Raw genomic sequence first — 20,253 nt, 5'->3', positions numbered from 1 at the left:
CCCATCCCGTTCTTTAAACTTAACTCCAGACCCTACCCCTTCCACGTCTTCCCTCCTCAACCTTCCCACATATCCCTCCCACCTTCCTCCGCCTTCTCTCTCGAAACCTCTTGCCTCCCGTATCCTTTCGCCAAATCTTCCGATTCATACACGTGGCAACATCGAGAACCAGACAAGGATTACGATGCTAGAGAAGAGGGATGAAGGGAGCGAGGATATCGAGGGAGGGAGGAAGAGAGTGTGCGGAGAATCGTTCGTTATCGATTGCAGAAGTGACATTTCGGCCGAGCGATTTTGGACATGGAGCGGCGGCGGCGAAGCGGGTGCGATTCCGGGAATCCAGCAAAGCAAGCCCACGGGAAGGGTGAAGTTTACGAAGGAAGGGGGTTGAAAATTATTGGTAGATGTTACCTTCAGCTTATTGCCACGACATCGGACGGAAAGCTCGACGCCATTTTTTGAGGAAGGAAAGAACAAGTAGTTCTAGTTCAGAAAGTAGGATGTGATCATGAAATACGTTCAATCGATTGCTGTGTGTTTAATTAATTATCTAATCTCATAATCAATAAATATCATGAATTATTGAAAGGCAATTTACTTCTTTTCTCCTGAGAAAGGATTTTTTACCACCATTTAAAAAAACGCTGTAAAAGAAACGAAAAAGAATCATCATAGATAGAGTGAACCGGTCTGAAAAATGAGCGTTCAGAGGATTACTTCCGGAGTAAGCGGAAGGAAAACACTCGGGATCCATAAAAAGTTATCTGTAAGCCAAAATAGGAAAAGGTAAAGTCAAATTAGCCAATGAAGACGGCACTAGATGAGGCAGAGAAGACAGAGGATGGGTAAGAAGCAGGATAGCATTTGTATTAATTAGGTACACACCCCAAGTCGAGAAAGCTCATGGCATTTAGACGGAAAGTGTTCAACACCTACGCTTTTTGGTTATTATTTTCATGTTATACAAATGTCAAAGGCCAACGATACCCAAGACCGCAATAAAGCAATACTCTAGCAGAGGTTGTTATTGTAAATTTTCGGTCAAGATCAGTGCATCGGGAAAGGTGACTACCAAAGTTGTACGCACGAGCGTTTTACTACGAGAAGCTAAACCACGCAATATGGTGAACATGATAAATTTAGAATTAAAAGTAGTTAATGTACGCCAGAGAAAACCATTTATTTAACCATTGAGGTTTAAACTTGAAAACTGGATAAAAAAAACTTTTCAAGAGAATCGAATCATACTTTTTCAGATGTTTTTTGTATGACTCGGGTAATAACAAATATATAGTCTTCAGTGAGGGCTGGTAAAATTAGTGACTATGATAACAAAGTCCAATGAAACTTAAATAATGAAATTCTCAAAGATATTCAATAATTTTTCCTTTATACTCGGTATAGAAAAATTCTACGAGTGTTACACAGTGAATCTCATATACCAATATAGTCAACGCGTAATAGAGTTTCTGCAGCTAAAAAGACTCTGACTGCACAAAATTGGTGTTTGGAAAACAATTTAAATCAAGCTTTTAACTGCGTAAGGCTTTTGCTCTTATAACAGGAAAGTCATTATAATACTGCCTGTAACTTCTATTATTAATAATACGTACAATGACTTCAATGAGTTAGCGGTAAATTAAAATACAGTGCGATATACACAATACGAAATTTCCTGCAAATCATAAAATTTTTCATTAAATACTTCGACGTAGAGAATTCCAAATATGGGGGTACACTTGCTATCATCATGAATGCAGGAGGCAACAGGTGAAGAAATTAAAAGGGAAAAAGGCAATGTTAGAGGAAAGAGCAAACTGTTTCGCCCGTATAGGAAGGGAGATGTTAAAGGAAGGTCCTTGATGCAAAAAATGAAATGAGAGACAAGATATCTTGTCAGGTTTTCCTTGAAAACCCTGAGGACTGCCCTTAGATTGAGTGTTCAATTCAATGAATGAGAAGTGGCTAAAGAGAGGACGGGGAATGAATGGTTAGAGTTCGGAGATGTGGGAAAGGGGTGAGAAATGATTGACTCGGGACACATTTCCCAGACCCATTCCAATTAACTTCAACTAATTCCCAACACCCTCTACCAGTAACCAAACCCACAATTTTCTTTTCTCAACCCTGCCGAGTCCCATCTCGGACCCTCCTGCCAACCCCGTCATTCCTCCGGCTTCGAGGAAGTGAAGGAGTTTGAATTAGAAAACTGTCCAAGATAGAGGGAGCTGAATGGAGATATTGCGTCTCTATCTCACACTTTCTGAAAGAAAATCAGAAGTTGTAGCCTGTTCATTTGGTTAAACGGTGAACAGAATATTACGATCCGAGATTGACTTTCTTTCAAGAGGACTTTTCAAGGAGTGGACCTATCCAACGCGTTCTTCATCATCTGGAGTCTCTTTGAATAAATTAAAATTGTCTTTAGTCTCTATTTTAACGTATTTAGCCTTTCAGGTGCACACGACTTGTTTTATGATGAATGGTTCGTTGATTGTTTAGCTTTAGAAACTATTTCTCTTTTCTCATCAGTTTCTACTCAGCCATTGTATTATGAGCGAGTAATGGCAGACGTGAAAGCGATGAAATAAGAAGAAGCAAAGAAGTTATTAAATAGGAAATAAAGAGTTGAGAAAAATTTCATATCAAAACTGAAGATTTATGGCTATTAGCTAAAATAAATATGCACCAAAGTCAAATATCAGTTGGTGGGATCGAGATAAAATCGATTATCCCATGAATCGACCAATGTTTGACTACCAATTCTGCACATACGCATTCCAAATATTAAACAGCATATTTCCGATCTTTTACGAGATATAGTGGTCAAAACATTGGAATCTAGGGGCATTCTAGGGGTTCCATATGCCATTGAGATGGATTATTAATTACGCACCTTAACTAGCGTACGCAGATCCTCTAATACGGGTCCTTTTAAACTTCGTGGAGTTGAAAAAATCAGCCTTTTAGAATGGTATTATGGTATTATGGATTCGAAACGAAAATCCTAACACATTTATAAACCAAGAATTCCAAATTTATTAAAGTTAACTATGATCTTCGCACAATATCCTTACTTTATTCTTACTAGTGGAGGAAAATGCAAAAAGCATAAGAGAGTCTTACCGTCAAAAAATGTTTGCCACTTGAGCAACAGGTTAACCTCTACTATAGCTAAGAACGTTGCGTAAGATGAAATCTGTCCGCCAGAATAGTAGCATATTCAGTGGTTTCATTAAAATTTCAAAAGATTGGGAGATCATGTGTATAGTGAAAACTGTTATTCTTTCTTCAATCTGAAAAACAGTTTCGAACGATCACACAACGCATAAGCGACTCACGGGAGCATCCACACTCAAAATCTGACGGAGGGAAGACGGCACTCAAAAGAACAGGGCCCGAGGACATCAGGGGTAGCAATGCTTGTATCACAAAAATATGTAAAAGGCGAATAGAAGTAAGGATAGGGGACGCCATTCTCTGCATGAGGAAGAGGCAGAGAGGGAGAGAAGCTTTCGCGAGACGGAGAAAAGAGGGTTGGAAATAGAGTGAGAGAGAAAGAGCGTGTCTTCACTCTACACAAATCAATACAGGGAGCAGCGACCCACTGAGAACGGTAGGAAAGGGGGCGAGGATGATGAGCGGGAAGGGGGTGTGTAGAGGGTGAGAGAGAGTGGATTAGGTGCGGAGGGGGAGAAGAATGGAGGTCAAAAGAGGAGAGTACGGCGGGGGAGGGAAGGGGGATATTCGAGGTGCGCTGAGGGTTTAGGGGAGGGTGTATCGGGAAGGGATGGGAATGTAGAGTGGGGATGAGGGAGGGTGCTGTCGGCTATCCTGCGGGGCGTGGCGGGGATGAAGACGGACACCCCGGGGGGAGGGGCCGGAGGGAACACTGTTAGATTAATGGGTGCAGGGAAAACATGGAGGTGCGACTTCAGGTTCCACGAGGGATGGTGGGTACAAGAAAGGGGGTAGGTTTCACCAGGCGTATTATGGGTGCAAGGAGAGTAAGCGAGGTGAATGGGCACGAGAAGATTGGCGGAGAGTAAGGGAGCTCGGTAAAGAAAACTGGTCGGTCACTCCTCGATGATGATCGCAAAGAAAGTGAGTATACGAGGAATTGTTCCAGGATGATGCATTGACGTATGTGCAAAGTGGTGCGGGAATCATTCGAAGTCAACCGCATACTGTTCTTCGTGTTTTCTTTATTCTTTCATTTTCAAGACAAATAGGAGGCGCCACTGATCTCAAATCACCGATTTTGACAGAATTAAGTAGTGACATATTTCATTATTCACTTGACAACAGCTACAATGACTACATTCAATTCACGAGATGTATCGCAGTCGATAATCTTGAATCGACAGCCAATTTTTAGCGTTTTCAATATCAAACTGAATTTAAAATTCTCATATATCACGCTCCACAAAATAAATAGAAAGAAGTAAAAAAATCAGAATTATGAGGAGTCGCATATAAAATGTGGAACTTTAGTAAACGATGAGAAAAATGGGTTACACGTAAGAGATGGAGGAGAATTGAATGGATACAGCCCTACAGCATAGTTGAGGAGATTAGCAAAACATATTCTTTGGCCGAGCCTACATGTACTTGTTACATCACCCGCGTTCTCTCTGCTTTCGCCAGCCCAGTGCGTGATCGTGCCCGCTGATTTTGCACCGACCAAAAAGGGATCTCCCGCGTCCTTTCTCTCTCTCTCTCTAGGGTATGAGATGAGAACGGATGGGGGATATGAGGACGGAGAAGGGGGAGGAGTTATGGGAGGGAGGGTGGGTGGGTGGAAGGATGGTGGTGGTTGCTATGGGGAGGAGGTGCCTGTTGCGAGGGTAACGCGGTCTGAAAGTGGGGGAAGGAGGGAGGAAGTGGGAGGATGGGCGAAGCCAGGGATCGGGGGGAGGAAGGAAGACAGGGCAGGAGAAAGGACCTCGAACTGCGCCATGTGGAAAATTCAGTCGGTGATAGTGAGGGGGGGAAGGGGCTCTGTGGCGTTTTGAGGACTGCTGGGGAGGATCTGAGGAAATGGACGGATTCAGGGAGAGAGAAGGAGGCGAAAAAAACAAAAGTGAATAATGTGTATTAAAGTGAGTACCAAAGAATGGGTGTGGGGACGAGTGTGAGACGACGTTGAAATGCTTGTCAGGAACCCGAGATGGATGAATGGAGCAGCGATTGAGACCCAAAGGAGACACTAAGAGCAGATGAGGTGAATAAAATAGAAACGGCTTCTAAAAGTGAATGGATACAAGATGGAGTAAATTACAACAAAAACATGATTTCATGAACGGTTCGTTTTCATTAGCCGCTGCAAAGTGAAACTGAAGATTAATAGAGGTTGATGAGAAAAATATACCACTGTAGAAATGGTGAAACCGCTAAAATTTCCCATGCTACATGGATTACGCTGCATTTTTATTTGGAACGGAAGAAATAAAATGGAAGCGGACAGAGCAGAAAAGAGACTTCGTGTTGAACAATTGAGTCTCAAATAGAATACTGGATGAAAAGGAGAAGAGATATGACGGTTATAGGCAAAAAAATGACACCAATAGGTGTCGTCTTATATTGAGCTCTCAATAGATATCCGAAGATTTTGAAGACGATGCGGGAGGAAAAAATCATCGGGATGGTGTTGTGAGAGAGAGAGAGATGCTGGGGGATAACGAAGGGATGGGAAGAAGTAAAGCAAGGGAAGGAGGAGCATATGAGATTGTACAAGGAGGGGCGTGGGCGTGGCGGAAAAATAAACGTGCGGGGTGGGGCAAACGAGAGGTGATTGAAGTAGACGCAACAAGTAACTAGAGAATGAGCGGGAGTTGGGGAGGTTAAAGAATAAGAATTGGATGGAGAAGTGGAAGGGGTGGGAATGAGACGGGTAGCGAGGAGGAAGTGGAGGCTGGGAAGATTGCGAGGGAGGGCGGCGGGAGGATCGCTCGAGAGTGGATGAGGAAGGAGAGGCGTGAGATCCGGGCTTTGCCTCCGCGGGCGACCTCATCCTAAAGGTCAAACGAGCAAGAGGGGTGTTCTTCTCCTCCGGCTCCCTCACCCACTCGCATCGCCCGCGAGGCGGAATGGGTAGGGAGGGAGAAAGATGGGCTAAGGGTAGGAATTGTAAAAAAGAAACAAAATAAAAAGATTATTGTGTGGTGCGTGAGTACACACTTTCCTTATTTTTTCATCCCATCTCGTTTTGATCTTCTCGATGCAGGTTTACACCAACATTTGTCGAGGTTCCGACGTTTCTCACCCTCTTCTCTTTTCCATTCCCCGACGAATCCGCGCCACGTGCCGCTTTTCAGCGAGAAAATGTTTACGTCGGGGGTAGTGGCGGGCAAGGGACGGGGAAAAAATGCTGACGGTTAGGGGTTCCTCGCCGATGGAGTATTAAATGGGGTGAGGAGTACTCACGAAGTGGGCGAAGAGAGGGGGGAGGAGACCACTACAACCGGCTGCACGTGGGCGTGGATTTGAGATTCTCGTTTTGCGATTAAGTGCTCAATTGCCGTTTTGGGTAAAGTACGCATGGGAGAATGGTCCCAAATTCCGCATTGTCAGGGATCGCCGCTTGATTTGCTTCCCTTCCGGCTCGACATTTCTAGCATGTGGAAATGCGACCGCACGCAATGCGCCAGGCGCTCAAACTCCATACCGAAGCCATATAATTTTTACTCCACCATGTGCGTACATGTTGAAACAGGACAGTACAACTGCCAGCTTAATGGTGGCTTGTGTGTGAGGAAAAGTGATATTTCCAAGAAAAATATACTTTGTGCTTACATGGGTTGGACATTAAACAAATGCCGACTGCATTACTTCCGTAAGTAATTACTTTTCCTGTTAATGCAACAAACAATATATTTGTGATTCACCAATATTGCCTTCATGATGAAACTCGAGAATTCCATTGTTATTTCCGTCTTATGTGGAGACGAAGCTTCCGCCTGCTTGCTCTTCGAACGAGGTTTGCCCAGTTGGCACGTTCTTGTTGAGGCTTACAGCGGGTCGCGTCTGGGACGATTAAAACAGATGTTCGGAATGCGTGGGAAGAAAACAAAACGAAGAGAAGAGTGCTGGGTCTCAGATCTCTCTTGAAAGGGGAAGGAGAATTGTTTCTAAAAACTAGCGGTAGAGGAGGACCTGGGTCGAAAAATTAAATTCGCTACTTTTCTTTCACGGAAGAAAACTTTTTAAATTCACCACGTCTTATGTGTTACATTCTTTCATAGTAGTACGTTTATGCATTTAAATATGACCTAATCGTAAAACATTAATGAAAACATAAAATATCATGTATTTGAACATGTTATATGAAAAATTATGAGACCATTTAATCGATAGATATCTTTACAGCAAAAACCTAATATCGGTAACAAATTCTTCTCATTAAGAAAATTACTCTTTTGTAAGACATGAAAAATAACTGATGGAATATGAGTCCTGTGCATAATCCTTTTTTCCCTGCCAAATTTTGACGATTTTATTACTATCGATAATGTTGAAATTATGATACCGAGAGTAACCGCCAGGTTCCGTGTAAAGAATAATTGTTACTAATACAGGTAACCAGTGATATCATTTATCAACAAATTATATATGTATATAAATTATATATATATATATATATATATATATATATATATATATATAATTTACGGATTCGAAAGAGCCAATAGTGAGTTCCTAACTGCGTATGCACTCTCTTCTGCGCCTACGGCCGTCATCAGCTCGATGATATCGCTATTACCCACAAAGCTGTGGTTTAAATGAAGCACTCTGAACGACTAAGCTGAGATATACACCCGAGAACGATTAACTAAATGGTCCTAATACCGCGTCCATTGGAAACGGCAACATTGGAATTTCAATACAAAATTCTATGCAACGAAGAATGAAGGGGAATACAAGGGAATATATTTGTTTAGATAATGAGACGCGCAAAAAGTATAGAACTAAAATTAATTGATTCACGTGAAAAGTGCTAGCTAAATATAATATACATTGCAATAACTATGGTACTAAATAAACTATAAATGCAATTTGCGTGTTAAAATTCTGAGTTGTGTTTATATGCGGAGATCTGTAAATTTATAAAGCACTTATCTTCTATTCTTTAAACAAGATATTTTCAGAAAATTAACAACGTCATGCGGCTTCATATACATCGATACTTGGCAAAAAGAACCTATGATTGATAAAGTAGGACCCCACGCTCAAATATGAGCTCCATATTCTGAGTACGACCTATTCTTTTCCCAACATCCTTTTCCTCGTTGGAGTGAGAAGCTTCAAATTCTACAGTGAGTTTGAGTCGACTTTGGAATGGGTTGAGATTGAGAAGAGTGAAAAAAGATGTGAGGTGGAGCGAGAAAGAAAGAGCAAACAAGTGACGTGGACTTAAGCGCATGACTCCACCAGCATGGCACGAAGCCGCCGGAAGTAGCTCGAGCTTCTTGCGTTGAGGGAATAATTTCCCACCCGAAATTTTTGTGGAAGGTTAAGCAGCACATCCTTCATGACACCATCCTGCCCGGTGTAAGACTAGCCATCACTCTACGAGTCATTATTTTTTTAAATCCCAGAACTATGGATATATTTTTCCTGAAAGTGATATTTAATAGGTTAACGACAAAGTTATAAATAGCCTGAATTATAGTCAATATTAATTTTCTTTTATCAGTAAAACATTAAAACACTCCTGCATGATCTCCTAAGGAAATTTAATTGGGAAATTAAGTTACAGTGTACCCACCAGTGCATACCCAGACAACATCATTTTAAAAATCACATTGACCTAGATATTGGGGAAAACCGAATTAGTCATCGACGGCAGCTTGCCAAAAAATAAGGAAATGACTTGTTAACTTCTCTTGATTTTATATGCAAGAGATTTCGCAGAGATGGAAGCTACAAATAGCTTCACAGCAGTGGCGATACTTAGGCATAAGAGTTATAGAATTTTTCCTTATTTCCCATCCCATGTTTCCAGAGAACATTTTCTTCAGGCCTACATGGTGAGGTTCTGAACTTATCAGAACAGAAAGTGCGGTATGAAAATTGAGCGCCTGGGATTAAAATTAACTTTTGTAAAATAAATGTGGATATAAAACTAATCTTCCTATTGTGTAATTCTTAGAACCACGTAATTTAGGTCTCAAAGTAATATTAATCCATCCAAGGGGATCAAGTAAAGGATAACAATCATTGAGTTCAATATGTGCGCGTATCTGAGATGGAAGCTATGTTTGTCTATATTTAATGAGGCGTTGGAGGAAAGCTAGTTTTGGATGGTAAAATGTCTTCTTGTAAGCTCTAAATATCTTATTTGGATTTAGAACGAATGTATCAAAACAGATCCTAGTTATTTTCTTCAATCATTGCCTTCTTGTTCTTAGAATCACCTATTATTTCATTCACCGAGTGTGAATGCTAAAAACACCCATGTCATGCCCTCCTGATTAAAATTATCATTGATTCAAAAAAGAGTGGAAAGAGCGAGGACTCTCATAATGTCAAAATATATATTCGAATTATATCGGAGGGAAGAGGGAAAAAGGTCAAATATTTCATGATTTTATGAGGCTGGTGAATAAAAATGTATTATTACGTATTATAACATGTAAAAACATTTCTGCTATCCAATCGATGCTTGAGTGAAGGTTTTATTTCAACGTTTTAACGAATATTGCTCAATGTCTGAAAGAGAGAGCTTGAGATTCGATGCGATTCACCGCAGTTTCAATATGGGGCGTTTATAACGAACGAGGCTGGTCAGAGTAAAGAGTTTGGGACTAACATCATTTGTAGAATTCAATCAAACCCCTATAATCTAGAATTCATTCATTTAGATGTTGAATTAACATAGATACGGGAATGTAAACTTTAGATTGAATATGCGCTAGGGAAAATAGGAGGACATGAGCTGAAGATGGAAACGGAAAGATTTAGAAATATATACAGCGCTGATTCTCCCATAAAAACCGAGAAGCTAGGTGAATTTGCCTCGCGTCATGTCAAACCTGAGTCCCTCCCTCCCGTTGGCCTTTGTGCCCGGTGGGGGGTTGGTGTCGCATCAAAGCGCCAAAAGACAATCAACAGGTTACGCGGATCGTTAGTTGAACAACTCCCGAACCGATATAGAACGCCGACGACCCAGATACGGCGCCACGTTGCCTTCTCCGCCCCTCCTCCGTGCCCAAACCCCAACGCCTCTCACTCTCTACAACAAAGCCTCCATCCCAGAACGTCGCCCGGGCTGGGAGAAATGCGAGACCCATTCAGAAATCTTATTCTAATTCCCTTTCTGTACGCTCCGAGGAGCTTCTTTCTTGGAACTGGGGGATTGAGAATTCGTCTTTGCCAAGCCCTGACTCTATATTCTCAGTTCCGAAAATTGCGCATCCTGTTTACTTATGGTACAAAAGAATATTTTATCTGGTCTCCAACCCTTAATAAATAATTTTTCCCCCGATTCCCAGCATGTGGTTACACTCCCGAGAGTATTTCCCAAGTATCCCAAAAGTGTAGCTGTTCGATCCACAACCCGTGTCGTTTAATATCATTAGCCAGAATTTATCTAAATTTTACCGCTTTTCGGGTCACCTGAAGAAGTGTTTGAGATTGCGAAATAGGTGACGAAATAAAATTCAACTCAAGTAAACCACGTACGATTTAGAAGAGCGTTGAGTGTAAGGACAAACTCGAAGAAATATAGAAAAAAAAAGAGTTTTCTGCATCTTTGATCTTTCCGCTTTACCATCTAAATAAGCCTAACCCTCCTATAGATAACCACACCGGACGTTTGTGGTGATAGCGAACGAAGACAGTAAGCGGATTTCGGAGACAAGCTACCAAGTGGGTATATTATCAACCGACCGGCCACTTCGCGTCGCCCCCTCAGCAATGCATTAGCACTTGGGTGCACGTAAGTCTCTTCCTCTGTCAATCATGTTTGACGTGGACGTGTCGAGGAGTGGGACATCCACAGGTACCTTCCCACACTGCGAGTGCGAAGACCCTCCGAAAATAAAAAAATAACCAGTATAGAAAAAGAAAAAGTGGACATTGAGGGACAAAGAACCACGCACATCCGGAATCTCTCTCGTACCTCAACGATTCTTGTCAAACGCTCAAAATTCCACGAGTAGTTTCCAATGGCGAATTGGCTACCGAAATAATAGCCCCCTAACTTCGGCCTCCCCCCCCCCCCCAACAAGCACAATTCTCCACAAAGGACCTCTATTGGTGCTGAGATCGCCATGGATACAATGAATTGGACATGGGCCATTATTTTTAGCAAAGCGTCGGACGTTAATGCAATCCACGCGGCCTATCAATTACAATCGTGCCATGGGGTGGAAGAGAATACCCTGTTTTTCAATTCTTTAACGCAGTCCGACCCCTGGACTTTGCTCAAGGGGATGATTACTAATGAGGAACACAAGGAACTCCACGGCTCGGAATCAAATGTATTCGCTTTATGCACCCTCCCCAGACAGCTTGGAGGCGTGCGTCGTAATCGAATAGTTTGTATTCTTCCTAAAAAAAATACTTCCATGATGCATCCCTCCAGACAGCTTGGAGGCGAAGACGAAATCGAATTATTTTGAACTTGGCTAAGACTTCTGCATTTTAATATGACGTCAATCAGGCATTATTTTTGTATCGAAAACACCTATTCGTAGTTAAATATCACGGTTCATGATCATTGCAATAATCAAACTGAATGTTGATTTTTAGGTTGGATTATTGTGGCTACTCAACGAAAACTTTCAGGTGTTCGTTATACGCTGGCATATTCGTCCCCAGTTTACTGTGATTCCTTTCTATAAACTAATATTTTGAAATATTTATAAATATATATTGTTTCATAGTTGCACATTAAGTGAATACTTACTGGTTAAATCGAAGCCGGACTATCAAGTACATTATAGACTACGTATCTTCTTTTTGAATGTGAGCACTAGTTTCTTGGTATGTTATTTTGTTGATAAGTTAAAATTTTGTGCAATGAATCGTTAGAAAATAATTTACCAATACCTCCGTCCTAAAATTGCCACTTTCTTTAGTACCTCAACAGTAAATTATTGAAACAAGTCGTATTAAAAATAAAAAAAACTTATTGAATGATACGTTAATTCCATTTTCCATTTTTTTAACAAGTTATAATTTAATAAGATGAATAAATATGAGTTAATTTACACAGGTGAATATTATGAAAGTTTTGTATCATAAATTCTCTATCCTTAAACCGAAAATCCCGACTCCATTTATATCCATCTCATTTTGTAAAGAATACCTGTGGCCATATAGATAAAGCATCGGTCCCCTAAACTTGGGATTGGGGTTCGAGTCCCCCAGAGGTAAATTGTTAGCCGGTCCGGGTGGCAGCGGGGTAACGTCCTTGCCTATTCACCTCGAGGTCGCGGGTTCGATTCCAATCTAGGTAGGTTTTCCTCCACAGTATTAGTATTTTTGGGGAGGCGACTGACAGCTAAGGTTATTCGCGTCATCAGGGATGGATACGAAAGGAAGGGCGGAGTTCAACCCGGCGTCGGCATTAGCCTACTCTGATCGAAAGGCGCCAAGGGATCCGCAAGTCTAACGTCCCATCACTCAAAGTGCTCTCCACAAAGCAGTGGATAGTGAAACCACTGAAAAATATATCTGTTGTCTCTTGGATTTGAACCTGGGCCCTTTAGGCGGAAAGCCAGTATTTTTGCCACCGTAAAATCCCCGTTTTCCTGCACATAGGGCTAAAATGTTTGTGAGTGTCTTTCATATATAAATGCATAGTGTTTAGATGGAAGAGTTGGCAATAAAGTCTCAATTTTACCCCAATAATGTTGGCAAACAAATAATTATTTAGCCAAGGCAAATAGAATAGTAGGCTGATGTAAAATAGGAGGCGTAATTGTTTACTATGTACCTCTTTATGGAGATCCGTGGTCAATATTTAACATTCTACGTACATTATAAAGCCCGATTTTCTATTAACTGATGAATAATCGCAACAGCATTTGAATGCGAAGAAGATCATATATTTAAATATAAGGTTTTACTTAATGGCTTGCTCCCATTTGTATTTTTCTATAGGCACACTAGAAACAGAGCTCTCGCTGGGAGAAGGTCCGGCAAGCGTCCCATCGGAGCCTCCGAACAGCCCCGTAGAGCGAATTGTACAAGAAGACGAAGAAGAGGTCGACGGTGGCGCTGTCGGTGTTGTCGTCGGAGGTGGCGAAGACGAGGACGACGCCATGTTTCCCTCCTCTGCCAACCCGTCTGCGGGCGTCTCCGCCGCCGCAGCTGCTGCAGCAGCCGCCAAGATCAGTTACCGGGGTATTTTCACCGCTCAAGGCAGCCCCGGAATGACCAGCCACATGGGCGGGCCACCATCGGCCGCTTCCCCGCCCACGGCCGCCGTCAACCACTGGCTACTCCCCAGTCCAGACAAAGCCCTCTTTCCTCCCCTCTTCGGTCTCTTGGGTCATCCACCACAGCAGCACCACCACCAACAGGGACCCACGGCCGTGCCCTCGGCAACCACCTCTCCCCAACACTTTTCCGCGACCTCCGGAAGTCCGAGCCCCGCCCACTTCGATGATCCTCAGCAGCAACAGCAGCAGGCCCCCACGCCGCTCTCCCGATTGCAGCACCCACCCCCCCAGCAGTCCCCGTCTCTGCAACTTCTCCCCCCACACTTCTCGCAGCAGCAGGCCGAGCTCCTGGGGCTGACCATGGAGGGACAGCCAATCAAACAGCCGCCGCCTAGCTACGCAAACTGCGGAAGCGTCTCTCCTGCCGACATCTCTCAGCACCACCAACATCACCAACAGCACCACCAGCAACATCATCAGCAGCACCACCAGCAACATCAGCAACACCACCAGCAACAGCAGCACCATGAGCAGACACAGTGGATGGAAGTTTCCACGGATGACTACGGTGCTGCACAGCTAGGCGGTGTCGCTGGCCCGAGTGGTTTGGTACCGAAGCAGGAGCCTTTCAGTGGTGGTGGTGCCGCACCCCAGCAGCAACAGCAGCAACAACAGCAACAGCAGCCGCAGCAACAGGGTGGCGCAGCTGGTGCGGGGAATGGAGGTGGTGGCGGAGGTGAAACAGGTTCTCCGTACGAAACAACGGTGCAGCTCGCGGAGTACAATCCATCCACGAGTAAAGGGCATGAGATACTTTCTCAGGTTTACCAGCAGAGTGCGGTTCCTCTCAAGCTCGTTCCAGTCAAGCCGAGGAAGTATCCCAACCGGCCGAGCAAGACGCCGGTGCACGAGAGGCCATATGCGTGCCCAGTCGAAAACTGCGACCGAAGGTTCTCCCGATCGGACGAGTTGACACGGCACATCAGGATCCACACAGGGCAGAAGCCTTTCCAGTGCCGCATTTGCATGCGTTCCTTCTCGCGATCGGACCACCTAACCACGCACATACGCACGCACACGGGAGAAAAACCGTTCTCCTGTGACGTCTGCGGACGAAAGTTTGCACGGTCCGATGAGAAGAAGAGACACGCAAAAGTACATCTCAAGCAGCGCTCGAAGAAAGAGAGCAAGAGGGAGGCGGCGGCTGCGGCGGCAGCGGCTGCGGCTGCCGCGGCCGCCGCAGGGGCGTCATCGTCCTCATCGCAGCAGCAACAACAGCAGCAGCAGCAGCAACAACAACAACAACAACAGCAGCCGCAGCAGCACCAGCCCTCACCCCAACATCACCAGCAGCACCAGCACCACCATCACCACCACCACCAACAGCAGCAACAACAACACCTGCACCACCATCATCCACATCACGGAGGCTCCCTACATCCGTCCACGAGCGGCCTCCAGCAGCATGCGGTCGCCTCCGCCGACGAGAGCCTGACCATCCCCGTGGTTACGACCTCCTTGTGAGGGGACCTCGCCCCCCTACCCTTCCCTCCCGACCCATCCACGGCCACATCTGACTTGGGAAACCCCTGCGATGATGTCGACGTCAATCAACAGTTTGGCGGAGCTGCCGTGTGGCGTGGCTGGACCGGGTCTAGTCCCTGAAGAAATGACCACTATTTTGATGGATCGTTTTCGAATAGACGGAAGATTTCTTTCGAGGAGAAGATCGCAGCCCATTTGAAGGCTGCTGCGCTCTTGAGGAGGGGGGCGACGCGACGATGCCGAGTAATAACGTATAACGACCACGATTTTCACGCTAGATGGGGTCGAAGAATGACGGTCCCCAAAATAAATAAGGCGAGAGGAAAACATGGAACAACTGTTAGTAGGACATGAGAATTGCCCCCCTTGTTAAGAAGTACAAGTGCCAAAAGAAAAGTCTCTCTCTATCTTCTCCCCTGAAAAATGTATGTAAGATTTCCTCAAATCACCACATTGGAAGCGTTTGTAAAGAGTGTTAACTTATATCTCAGAGACTCAGAGGAGATGAGTATTAAATGATTGGAGAATGAAGAGAAAGTCGGATATTTGGAGAGATCCAAGCTTCGACTCCGCTACGGGGAATTTATGGTTACTCAATGGTTAATTTAGACGTTTATTAAGTGTGGGAGGCGCGTGTGCTTTCTTTGTAAATGTGTATTCTGAAAAATGTCTTTTAAAATATGAGATTAAAGGCGGGAGGACCGATGTTCTCTATTTTAAAGGAAGTATGAGCTTCCTTTTGGAAGGAATGAGTTCCATATGCCTTGGAGGCAAATTTGCTGCAACTAACTGCAGCAAATCGAGCAAAGCACTATTACGCGTGTACCATGTCCCACACTTTCTAAGGGGGGGACAATGCATATTTTGTTCTATTCCTCTCTTTTCAAAACCGGTTGTGAGAAAAAATGTATTCGGTGGAGACCTTTGGAAGTTATTCGTAAGGCTCCTTCAAAATGGATTTTTCAAGCTGATTTACTAAACCGTTGATTTCTGTTGTGCTTTCACTTAAAAAAAACGCTTTTTCCTCTGGATGCCCGTCCCTGTGTGCATGAGTTTTTGTACTGTGTAAACGGAAGGACAAAGGACATAAGGTTGAAAAAAGAGGTAGCCTGAATATATACCTCAAGAACTTAAGGCTTAAGTGTCCCACTGGAGTGATCAAAGAATGGACAAGAACTTTGAATAATCATCTAAAAAAACAAGTTATTTTTTTATGTGACCTTTTTATGTTGCGCGTTCTTCTTTAAATATTTCTTGTCACTGTCAAACGCCAAGCGTCCAGTAATTATTGCCATTGCTATTTCTATTATTATTATTATTATTGATGCTTTAGTTTGTTTATTTTTTTAATGAAACGTTTTGAATTTCGGCTGGTAGATGATCTCGAAGGCCATTTCGAACACACATTGGAGAATGAGAAATAATGCGGCGGCTTTAAATGCAAAATATAGAATATATGTGTGTGTATGTGTGTGTGAGTGTATATGCGTACTACACTTGCATAACTGTTAATATATACAAAGAACTTCGCTGTGTTGCCAAATAACAGATGTTTTTAACTGCAAAACATTCCGCTCTGAACGACGAAAATTTTTAAAAATTTTCTTGGATTTGAGGTGTTTTATCGTGTTTTATTCGTGGAATTAGCTCATTCTATTTTATATTTCTGAGTGCAAATTTCATTTTGAGTCAAAGAAAATGCAACAAGTACGACGTTAGAAAATAAACTTATGAACTGCGATCGTGAAGTGCCATAGCGAATAGATAAATGTCACGGATTTTTGCGAAGATCCTGGTCTCGGAGAGGTCATGGAACTGAATAATACGTACCTAGAATATTTCAAATTTATAACGTAAAACTCCCAGTAGTATGTGAGAGCATGACGGCTGAGAACTAGTCACCGCGTTCAAGATCGAGTTGCTCCACAAATGATTCAGAACAGTCCCAACTTCTTTTCCACCTTTAAGCCTTCCCATGAGCAAAAAAAACTTTTAATTCGATATTTTTCTAAAGAGCAGAGTTGTTATTTAGGAATGAAATTCCCTTCGGCCTTAACTTGAAATTCGAAGATTTTCGCCGAATTTCAATTTAAAAAACTGTTATTGTTGTTTTCTCAATCGTGCCATGTTTAAATAAGCTTGTCTGTCCAAATAAAAAAGAGATGGCAATGCTTTAAATGAGAAAGCTTGAGGAATTACTGCCATGAATGAAAAGCTTGTTAAGTTGAAATAGAAATTTTAGAAAATTGGTATGTTGTTACCATAAAGCTACGGCCTTTTTAGAGGTTGCGTATTTTTGTTTTAGATGATAACTCGAAGAATTTTCTGAAGAATTTTACTTTATGTCCCCACAAAATGTGGCTTACCATAATATGGAAATGGTCGTCTAGAATCGTTATTAGAAAGTATTTTAAATTCAACTCAAAATCTTGCAATTGAGATAACGGCGGAAATGCTTTTAGCATAAATTCAGGAAGCGTAACAAGGAGAACGCTACTATTTTCTCTGTCTATGGACTAATTTATGGGGAAAAGGATGAGCCAGTAAGAAAAAGATCACTTATTTCCTTCCATTCCTATGCTGAATGACTGTTACAAATCTTGGTGCCTCTTGTGCGAGAGAAGGACCTTGACACAAAAGCACGCGTACAAATCTGTTGGCCTAACGCCGTAGTGTTGTAATCACGAAATATTTGCAAATTGATAGGGAGTTACATAAACTTGTACATACTATAAATAAATATATATATATATATTTGCGAAATATATGTGGAGATGTGCCTGAAAAGTGCGCATTAATGTTCAGTAAAATCCCGTTTCATTTCATTATCAGTCGTACAAAAGTAATTGTGCCAAATAATATTAGCTTTACTTTGAACATCGTCCTATTTAAAAAAAAAATAGGCTGACGAGGAACTATTAATTTTTCAAAAAAAATCGCAAGAAAATGATTTTACAAAGATGACATTAATTATACTGTGTTCTTACCGAAAAAGTAACTTTTCTAAACATTTTCCTTATTTTTACGGGGTTTTACTGCTGTTGTAGTTTGTAGCTGTTGACGTTTCTTGACTGTTGAATTTACCCCCCCCACCCATTCGTGCACTCTTTACGTATCCCAACTAGTAACTCGTTATTAGTCCAATATCTTACGTGATTGTTCATTTCCTTTTTCTGTCCCCAAAAATCGAAGCCCAAATAGGGAGTGTCAGATTGTTTGGAGCATTCGTGTAGTCGAGAGCTCGAAGATTTGAGCGTTCAAGGTAACAGCGTCCTGTTCACTTGGAACGACTCTTGTGTTCAGAGGTGTAACTGATCGAGTGATAATTGATATCCAGCCGCGTGATGTGATAAAAGTGTTTAGGGAGAGATATATGGGCTATTTTTGCGCAAATGGACAATGACGACGCTTGGGCGAACGATTTTTTTAAGGAAAAGAAAAGTGTTCTGTATACGTGCGTAAGTCATTACATATATACATATATTTTTATTCAAATTGTTCGTTGTGTAAGGATTAAGAGATTGAAATGTGAAAGTTTTCCTTCGTACTTTCGAAAGTGCAAAGCAGCACCCAAAACTTCCATACCCCCCCCCCCCCAAGACTCCTTCGTTTGCCTCATGTGTATCTCCTCTCGCTGAACATGAAAATACGCACAAAAGATTGTACTATAAATCTAAAGCTCAAAGTAATGACGAGATATGGAATTCGTCAATTAAAGAATCAATTATTTAAGGCAACGTTGATGAAATTATTATGAAGCAAATATTTATTTTTTAAATCCAACTTAGAACGGTTGAATTTTTAGGTTATGCTACCTAAAAATGCAAGCTGTATTGTTGTTTCCTTGGAGAAACTTTCTGTTGACACGGTAGAAAGGAATTATTAAAAAGAGGTGTTTCATTCCACAGTAATTTCGGATCTAGAAATATTTCGTCAACGTCTGACCTATGTGATAGCTGAACTCAATTCTCTGAAATCGTAAAGTTCATTTAATATCAGTTTTACTTTGATCTCAAGTTAACAACCTGGAGCAGAAAAAATTCTCCTTATTCCTCCAAGCAGCTCTCCTTTTTTATTTCGCAACTCTGTCGATATCTTGTATTCCCTCCCTCACGATTTGTGCGGGGTGATCTCAATTAATTCCTCAAATATTACCTAGATCTGCAATTTACGATGGCATTATTGCTCTCAAAGCCGGCAAACAAAATCTCATAAAACGTGAGGATGGAGTATAACTTGTAGAGACTCCTTGAGCTTGAGCTAGTTCAACTTGTAAGCCTTCAGTCAAGAGAGAGATAAGGGGGCGCATGGAGGCCACCGGCTCTTCCTTTGATGTGAGAGCAGCATCAATTCCGGACACCCATCAAAACCTCAATACCCATCTTCTCACAGCCCGCTTCGAACCCATGTCCTCCTCTTTGAATGCGGAACTATAATACTTTTTGTACTATCTTTTTCTCGTGTTATTTACCATATGCCCGCGAGAGGTAAAAGAATGATGTAATTCTCTATAAGAGTGTCTCCTTTTTAACCACTCGCGCGGCCGTCTAATGTGATATTTGAAGTGTTGAAAAATGATGGAAATTATGAATTATAAATATATATATGTATATATATTATAATAATAAGAGAATTTACACATTGAAAAACGCGAATGTACACAAACACGTATTTACCACAAACATAATCTTGGAAGTCACGGACAAAATTCTGAAATTACGAGTGGAGAAACATACACACACGCAAACAAACGTACAAACACAGAAAATATTTGAAAAAAAAAATGAAAATGAAATATTTATTTGTACATTTTTCCTTCGCATTAGCTGTACAATTTGCTGGTTTTTAAATGGCTGTAATCTATGAAGTATAATATTATTATTAAGAAAGAGCATATAATTTTAAGCCGTGAAAGAAAAATATACAGTTCTGAACTGAATAAAAGAAAAAATACATAAAAGTCTGTTTGTTCATTTCTACCTCTCCCCAACATTATTGTAAAACCTGAGTACTATACCTTCATTTAACGTACGATGGGCTTCACTTTACTTTTCTTGTCAGAGTAAAGAAATTACGCTACGCTGAAGGGATTTTAAGTGAAATTCACCGGTAAAAAATCTCGTGAGCTTATATTTTAAGCTAATCGATTTATTAATACATTGCTATCATTTTTTATTCCGCTCAACTAAGAGCAAGAAGATTTATAAGGGAAAGCTAATTAAATCTAAACGCCTGCTCAGTGAATTTTTTTCGTTTCATCTTCATATGTATGGAAAAAAGATCAACTAATTACATGTTACAAAATATAAAGTTATAA

At 41.9% G+C, this 20,253-nt stretch overlaps 1 protein-coding gene across 1 annotated transcript in view; it reads left to right on the top strand.

The window, feature by feature from the left end:
- The window catches only part of sr (zinc finger domain-containg protein striped), a 43,409-nt gene extending 23,519 nt beyond the window's left edge, over window positions 1–19,890 (top strand). Inside the window, exon 2 of the mRNA XM_071586773.1 lies at window positions 13,111–19,890. Within this exon, the coding sequence (XP_071442874.1) occupies window positions 13,111–14,915 (1,805 nt within the window). The 3' untranslated portion in view covers window positions 14,916–19,890. The remainder of the gene's footprint in view (window positions 1–13,110) is intronic.
- The last annotated feature ends 363 nt before the right edge of the window (window positions 19,891–20,253 follow it).

This window comes from Hetaerina americana, unplaced genomic scaffold (assembly GCF_022747635.1).
Source record: "Hetaerina americana unplaced genomic scaffold, ioHetAmer1.1.p SCAF_26, whole genome shotgun sequence".
Lineage (NCBI taxonomy): Eukaryota > Metazoa > Arthropoda > Insecta > Odonata > Calopterygidae > Hetaerina > Hetaerina americana.
This window is presented reverse-complemented; position numbering and strand designations above follow the sequence as displayed.